This window comes from Varanus komodoensis, unplaced genomic scaffold (genome assembly GCF_004798865.1).
Source record: "Varanus komodoensis strain SLA01 unplaced genomic scaffold, ASM479886v1 scaffold483, whole genome shotgun sequence".
Taxonomy (NCBI): domain Eukaryota; kingdom Metazoa; phylum Chordata; class Lepidosauria; order Squamata; family Varanidae; genus Varanus; species Varanus komodoensis.
In genome coordinates this window covers 20,825-29,192 of record NW_025336064.1, presented here as the reverse complement: position 1 = coordinate 29,192, position 8,368 = coordinate 20,825, and the positions used below count along the sequence as shown (strand labels likewise).

The window sequence follows — 8,368 nt, the reverse complement described above, 5'->3', positions numbered from 1 at the left end:
CCTCATCCCCTTGAAGTAACTCAGTAGGATTTTCCCTCACTTTCCCCTTCCCCAACAGCTTGGCCCACTTCTGGAAGGGAAGGGTGAACTGTTTTCATCACTTAAGAGGAAGTGGAGCAAAAGAAGAGGGCTACTTTTAACACCAAGTCTTGAAAGTACAGACCTTAAATGATTTCACAGAAGATATTCCACTGTCTGGCTGCCTCTGGTAGTCATATCTGGAGAAAGGCCCCTTAAGCACAGCTCCTGTGTGCTTCAGATCAACTGTTTCTTCTACTGCAATATTGCCCCAGTGAGAAACTTCAATCACACGGGTCATGCTAGTGATAGTCAGGAAAGGGCTGTTGTTTTCATAGTGCACCTTCAGGATATCCTATGAAGGAGAAAAATGTTAACGAACAAACTCAACATTTTTAATGGGTCCCCAACCTCAATTAGAAAAGTTTGTTTCATTTACAGCACAGCTTGTTGTCCATTCACACTGATTTTTCCCCCTTTGGTTGTTGTTGCAAGGTTGCTCAGTCAAGGGTTTCCTGTTCAGTTTAGCACACAGTCACTCGTTTCATAAGACTCAGTGGCAAGGTTCCTGTCACCAATTCTCCAAGGTCACTATATGCAAGAGAGCTGTTTCATGTTATAGCACATAACTTCCTCATACCATTCTAATACCTTGAATACCCGTACCCTACACTGCTTCTTTTCTAACACTGATCTAGTTTGAGGGAATGTCAAACTAAAATTTTCCATATGCCCACGACAAGCATAGTAAAAGCCTAGATAATTCCTGTTTCTCCTGTTCCAGCACACCCTAAGTTAAGCATGGCTTAGGTCAACGTTCTCACAGACATCAGTGTAGGGTGCTTTATCACCAAGAACCCATAATGCAATCAGAAGGAATTCGATCAAATACCATCATGAAGGCTTGATACACCCAGTGTTAAAAGAGTGTTTTAAATCCATACTTAGATCTTGGAGATGTTTCTCCCAATGAAAATAATCAAGCACAATACAGATCACCAAAAACTTCAGTGAGTAATTTCTGCATTCCCCTAGCAAGCAAAGTTTTTATCTTCAAAAGCTGTTAGTATGGAAAAGTTGCAAACGCGTTATAAATCCTACTCATTTGTGAAGTCACACTGCAAATATAAATGACTGACTGAACAGGAATGTGATAAATCTGCATTCAGCTACAACCTGAATTAATCCTGATTCTTAAGGTTAAAGCCCCCCAAAGCAGTCAGTGCCTACACAATTGTAACTGCTGCCTCTTCTCAGTTATCAGCATGGCGGCTCTCTGTGTTCAGTCACACACTGGAAAAACATGAACACAGAGGTTACTAGCCTCTCAGACTAAAAAAGCTCCTGCCAAGAAAGCTGATGAAGGAGGGGCAGAATGTGCCATCACCCACCCCCCCACTGGTCCACTCACTCACCTAAGCAGAATTCCAGGTAATCATCAGCATGGAATTCTTTGTCACCTGTGCTTACCAGGCAAGGACTTAAACACAAGTCCACTTTCATTATTTAGGCCACTTTAAATTATTTACCTTCATGGATGCCTTATTTATGATGTACGACATGACAAAGGCAGGGCAGGCATGTATTTTATGTCCACGAGTGGCATTTTTCCTTCAGGCTCTGTTCTTCTGCCATGACCATTAACATGGGATTACTTACCTCACTATATGGTGGGATATCCCTGAAGGGTCCATATTCAATCATGTCCTCTGATCGGCTCGGATTGCCTAGTTTCGTGTAGCTTTCAACATTTCTTGAGGCCAGTTTTACACGAGTAGTTTGAGTCTTGGTTGGGTATGGAGAGTAAAAGTAATGATTTCCCTCAAAAACCACAAATTGCTTCTCTGCCTGGGTAATGTGTGTAGGATATGGCTGCAGGACATGTGTAAAAACTGTTTCAATAGACAAGCGGATCTTTGCCCCTGGAGCCAGAGGAGACGGCAACTTCACAGTAAAGAATTTGCCACTGGGGGGAAAAAAGAAGACCTGTCATGCTCTGCTGGCTTAACAGATACCCACAAACACACAAATTCAACAGAGTTCGTCGCTTGGAAAAAAAATCTCTCCCACTCCCATCCCTGAAGCAGTTTTGAATGACACTGTTATGGATATCCAAAATCACTCCTGCTCTTCTAGTTCAGACCTACTAGTCTAAATAAGCTGTATTCAAAATATCAGTAACTGGAGAGACTACTATTCAGCACAGTCAGATCAGCCTTTCGCAAATTGGTACTATCCAGGTATCTGGGACCGTGGCTGCCATAATCCCTGATTACTGGCCATGCTGGCTGGGCTTGACTAGAACTGCAGGCATAAACTTCTGGAGGGCACCTGGTTGGGGAAGGCTGGGTCAGAATCTCAGGAGCAGTTGCTATTTCAGGAAATGCCAACCTCATCTGATTAAAATAAAATGGTTAGATCTGTAGGCTTAAATTCCACAAATATATTGAAAAGCTAACACCTACATACTAACAGTTATTTTCTGGGAGGTTTAGTCTTCCAAAAAGTAAGCGAATCACAGTATGAGAGCTGGTGTGGGGGTCAGAGTATTGAACTGGGGACCTGGGTTCTAGTCTGCATTCAGCCATGAAACTAACTGGGTGACTTTGGGGCAGTCACCAAAAACTCAGCCCAGCCCAGCCTGCCTCACAGGATAAAATAGAGCTATGCAAGTCCTGTTGGGTTCCTCAGAAGAGAAAAAAGACAGGATCTAAATACAATGTAATGATAATAATAAGAGTTACTACAGCTTATAGCAGGGCCCTCTAAATGGTGTTAGACTACAACTTTGATCAACCATCACCACTAGCTATGCTGGACAGGGCTGATGAAAGTTGCAGTCCAACACCACACAGGGAGCTATAAGTTGTGTACCTCTGCCTTACAGTTTCAGGAGACCACTTCATTGTTAACATAATGGCCAGGGTGGATTTTTCCTTTTTAAAGAATTCTAGAAATAAAAAAATTAAGTCAAAATGCAAACAGGATCAGCTTTTCTATATATGCAATCTTTCAGCATTAAGTATCTCTGGAACTAGTGCAATGCTTCAGGATTACTTTGAAAATTACATGTTTTAACCTAAGCTTTAAAAACATTACTATTGTAAATATATTCGTCAAGTGAAGCTGAATACAAGTAAGACAGAGACCCTAAGGTTTGGCAGTTCCAACCTCCATAAACTGGGCTGTTTCTCTCTTATGGATGGTGGACACTCCCTCTGAAGGAGAATGTGTGTGCCTTGGGTGTGTTCCTACAGCCTCTCTTTCCCTGGAAGCCCCTCTTTCCCTGGAAGCCCAAGTGACCTCTGTGGATTGGAGCTCCTGCTAGCCACCTTTGTTGGGGCACCAACTACACTAGTTCCTGGCAGGGATAATGTAGCCTGTAGTGATCCCTGAACTGGTAATCTGACGATTAGATTAAGCATCCTCTGTGTAGGGCTGCCCTTAGACTTGGCTTAGTGTCTGCAGAATACAGCAGCGAGGATGTTCACTGGACATTCAATAAATGATATTTTCACATAACATCTGTGGTAAAGGAACTGTACTGATTGCCTATTAGCTACCAAGCCACATTTAAGTTATCCTGTTGACATCCCAAGCCCTCAACAACGTGCACTAGGCTATCTAGTAGACTGCCTTCCCTCATATAGCCAAGCAAACCTTATGATTGTCAGCAGAGGTGTTGCTGGTCATGCCAAAATTACACAAAGGCTGTCATGTAATCCCTTCATGGTGGGCCTTCTCAGTACTGGCACCCACACTGTGGAAAACTCCCTCATGCAATTCAGAAGGCAGATAATATAGCTTCTTTCAAATGCTTCCTTATTATAGAACACACTTGTTTACTCAAGACTTCCCCAGCTTATAAATAAGCTAATCATGCCGCTTTGTGTTAGTATTCCTCTATTGCTCTATATTATCATTATTACTCTAATTGGAAGTATTTTACAATGCATTTAAATATAATGTTTGCATTAATTATGTAAATGTGATTTTACTATTTACAGATTGTTAATATTTATGGGTTTTTAAATATGGATACAGAGCTCAGCTGTTTACAACATATACATTGTTTACAACCTGAGCATGAAATAGTCCTTAATTTCTCATAGCAAGACTCACCTTTTACCTTTTACCTTTGTCTCTTTCATCTCCAGAGTACTCTCCTCCTCTTCCTCACCTTTCACCTATTTCAAATAATAATATTAAAGTCTGGTCAGTGCTACCATACCCCACTTATCCAATTAAATTCATTAGAAACATTAAACAATTCCTGTTCCCTTCCAGTGGAAAGTAAGTCAGCAGAAATGCTAGGATGCATTTTAATCTCAGACACATACTAATAATCAGCCAAGCAATCGATAACAAGCTGTTGTCCAATTCTGCAAGCCCTGCAGTGCTATGTAACAGCAACTGACGCATATTGCAACCCTCTAAGATTCAAACATTGGTCTAGCTCATTGGCAGAATCAATATTTGTGGCTGACATTCAACAGTCCCTTCCCAGAATCCTGAAGCATGTGTGGAACACATGGGAGAATGAAGGAGAATGTTGGACATTCATAGAAAGTGCAAGCAGGATTCTCCCATTGCAAAATCTCAACAGAAAGGGATAAAAACCATGCCTCTTTCCTTCATGGGAGAAAGAAGAGTATGCAACTGTATTTTCTAGCTAAAATTATGGAGGAGGCTGCTAATTTCAAAACAAGAACAGTAGCTGCTTATGGGATGCAAGTTCTCATTCAAAAGCTATATCCCACTGGGAATCATCTGAAAGCAGTCTTTCAATAGCCACCAGCTGGACATACAAATGATGCATGGCATTATTTTGACCTTCCTTTATTGAAATCACCCTGATTTTTCCTGACAATGGTTATCTGAGCATCCTAATACTAATAGTGACAGATAAGGCACTTGGTAACACTCATTTCTATTCTTATTCTTCGGGCAAACAGGTCAAATGGAAAAGGATCTATGTAGTACTTTAAGGCCACTCGGAGAAGGATAATGAAAAAGTAGATGCATATCAAGAAATCCATGGTATTTGGATTTACATCATTTTAGCTCAGTCATGGGGTTACCTCTATTTACTCTCCTAAAATATGTTTAAAATCATGGATGATGCATCCCTTTATAGATACAGAGGTGTGAGAGGCCATAGATATTTTAGATTCTGTGATAAATAAATATGAGACAGTGTTCCAACATAAGTGGGCAATCAAAGAACCACCCCATCCTCCACACAGCTGAAACAGGGAAAAATACCAGTTGCCTTCCAAGGCTGGGAAAGTGACCTTGGAGAAGGAAGGGGACATTTTGATGGGGAAGAGACTGGGGTTTCAGCTATCATGAAGCCTCTCCAGCCTCCTTTCCTTCCTCTCTGAAATGTACCAGCAAGACGGGCAAAAAGCCTGCATCCAAAAAATGCAGGGTACAAGTTATAGAGGCAAAGCTTAATCCTACCACTCCCTTCTGCTCAGCACAGGATAGTCATAAGCCTCTAAGTCTGGTTGCTTAAAATTAAGGATGTAGAATTGTATCTTTAGTTGTATTTTCTATATACAAATGAATTCACAGGCCTCATCTGTGGTAGATCAAGATTACCAGGACCTACCCAAGGACTCTCACGCAATCCATATATGAGAGTAAGGTGCCACATCTTAGGCAGGATTCTCAGCTAACTATCAGGTCAGCAATATGCTCATTTTACAAAATGAGCAAGCAGTCATTAAGTAAAGCAAGTCAACAGTATCCATCCTATGTATATATATACAGTGCCATTGACCTCAAAGGGCCTTAATACTTACTATGGGTTTGTAAAAAAAAAAAAAATGACAAATCCATAATCAGAAAGTCAAATGGAACCTATATGCTGTTTCCCAGATAACCTGAGCTTATTTTTCGCCATTTGATGATATCATGCCAAAGGCCATGTACACGAAAGGAGTGGCATGTTGGTGCAAATAATAATAATAATAAAATCTGTATCTGTATCTACTTCAACTATAGGCTGATGGTATCTGAGCTAACAGCAACTGATCAGGATCTTGGAGTTATGGTGAAGAGCTCAATTGAAATGTCAACCTATAACACCATTGCTGGGAGTAAGGCACACTGCGTGTTATACATTGCTTTATATTGCATAGTTAAACTATGGAAGTGGAACCATAGTCAAACTATGGAACTGCTATAATGATGGCCGCTAATTTGGATGTCTTTAAAAGGTGACTAGACAAATTAGGAGGTGGAAGGCTAGAAAAAGCTACTAGCCTGTTGGTTACGTGCAGCCTCCATTATCAGAGGCAGTACCCCAGTGTACATCAGTTGCTGAGGAGCTTGGGCATGTGGAACTCTTGCACCCATCCTAATTGTGGGCACCAGGTGAACAGCGTGCTGGAGTGGATGGATCATTGATTTGATTCAGTATGGCTTTTCTTATGTTCTTACTACCCTTATTGATCTTATTATTCTTATTGATTCTTCCCTCATCTTGAATTCCTCCTATTTAAATAACCTATTTTCCCTATTCCTTGTACATTTTTTTAAAAAATCAAGCTGCCTTGCAAAATTTGATTATTCCTTTTCCACCAACAATCTGTCTGTCATCAACCATAATAACAGAAGCCTTAAATGAATACCCTACAGAAAGGTTTTCAAAAGCCCTAAAACAACTTTCCCCCACTCCTCTGATTATTACAAGTCAGTCAGGAAATACAGGCAGTTTAAGCACTAAGCCTACATGCCAGCATTCTGTGTATGCAGCTGAGTACAGGCCTTGCACATGCGTATGCAGTTTTATGGACATGCTTTGAGGTCTGTGCTTCCCTCCCTCTAGGTTGCGCTCCAAGTGAAGTACTTATGCTTACGTGTCAGCATTTGCCAGGCCGTTACTACATCAGCAACTCTGAACCAAGAGCCAGGGAGAAGAGAAATACATGTGGTGCACACGGCCACAGAGTAAAAAGGCATCCCAGACAATTACTTGGAAAGACACATTAAGAAATCCATCTGGGGCTGTTTACAAGAGATTTTGGGGCGGCCCATGATCTTTCCTTCATTTAAATATATTTTCCTTACATTCTTTCCTCAGCCTACAACACACTATAGAGTCATTCCAGAGGGTTGCAAGTTTTCAGCTGATTCACAAAGTTTGGATTTGCTCACCGCCCAGACCTCTGTCTGCGGATTTCCGCTCAGACCTCTACGGGCAAACTGACGCACCAAGTGCTGTTTTGCAGCCCGTTCTCCACACATCAATTTACAGGAGTCAAGCACCCCAAAACTATCTCAGTTAAAAACCAAATCAACACTCCAACATATACTTGAGGAAGTGAGAGAGAAAGAGAAGGGGCGGTGGGAGAATCAACCATGCTTTCCATTACAATCGTTAGACGACCAATCACAACAACAAAGGGGTTCTGGAATTGGGAAAGGGAAGGGACGCAATTCCCAGCAAGGAGCGACATTTGGAGGAGGCGATTACCGCCACCCGAAGAATGGGAGAAAAAACGGAAGAAGGTGAGAGCGAAAGGGAGCGGTGAGGCTGAAATCTCACTCCTAGAAACGGTGACAGATGCAGCCAAAACGTTAAAGGAGCGCGGCGGGCAGAACAGAAAAAAATCGAGTGAAAGCGCCTGAAACAGTATTTCTGTGCGGAGCGCCAGAGAAAGGATCAGTCCGGGCTTGAGAAAGTAATAATAGGCCTGCGGGGGGGGGGGGGGCTCCATCAATTGCTCACCTGCACTCCCAGGTAAGCCAGGTGGCTCTCCAGGCCGGGGTCCAAAGCCAGAAGGAAGGTGGTGGCGGACCCAGAACCCCCCGCAGGATTGGCCAGGTTCAGTTCGGCAGTCACTTTCGCCAGGTGCGTCCCGAGGTCCACCGTCCGCTTTACTTCTTCATTGACCAGCTCTGGTGCCGCCAGGACGCCCCCCAGACAGAGAGAGAGAAAAAAGTAGGCGAAGCGGGGCTCCATGGCGGACCACGCTGCGAGACGACGCGGCGAACCAAACCGGATGGGCTCACTCCTTCGCGACGCCGTTCATTCATCGAGAGGGCACAAGATGGCGCCCCCCATGCCGAGGGAAAGACAAGATGGCGACACCCATATGTGATTAGAGTTCAAGATGGCAGCGCAGTTAACAGCGCGAGCGCCTGACGCTTCCGTCGCGTTTGCATCATGTGATCGAAGTGCTGTACAGTGCGTGACCGCAAATGAGACTTCAGCTTGAAGACTGGTAGGATGCGTCAAATTGCAGTATATTACTAGGAAGCCAGATGTTCAAAGCAAAGTATGCACACTAAAAATAAAAACTAGGCAATGGTCTAGATTGAACCTGCAGTTCTTCATAAC

General features: G+C 42.8%; 1 protein-coding gene across 1 annotated transcript; it reads right to left on the bottom strand.

Annotated features, from left to right (window-relative positions):
- Positions 1 to 30: 30 nt before the first annotated feature.
- Positions 31 to 8,081, bottom strand: LOC123031098 (dolichyl-diphosphooligosaccharide--protein glycosyltransferase subunit 1-like). The gene is made up of 4 exons (XM_044445559.1): positions 7,757 to 8,081; positions 4,141 to 4,205; positions 1,678 to 1,984; positions 31 to 373 (listed from the first exon to the last, which is right to left on the bottom strand). The coding sequence occupies exons 1-4, from the start codon at positions 7,988 to 7,990 to the stop codon at positions 137 to 139; spliced, it is 843 nt and encodes a 280-aa protein (XP_044301494.1). The 5' UTR covers positions 7,991 to 8,081; the 3' UTR covers positions 31 to 136.
- Between the last annotated feature and the right edge of the window lie 287 nt (positions 8,082 to 8,368).

Excerpts from the sequence above, each read along its gene's own strand:
- LOC123031098 (XM_044445559.1), bottom strand. The coding sequence starts at position 7,990 with ATGGAGCCCCGCTTCGCCTACTTTTTTCTCTCTCTCTGTCTGGGGGGC. Across the intron at positions 4,206-7,756 it reads TGGCTTACCTGGGAGTGCAG|GTGAAAGGTGAGGAAGAGGA; the intron begins GTGAGCAATTGA and ends TATTTGAAATAG. Across the intron at positions 374-1,677 it reads ATATCCCACCATATAGTGAG|GATATCCTGAAGGTGCACTA; the intron begins GTAAGTAATCCC and ends TCTCCTTCATAG.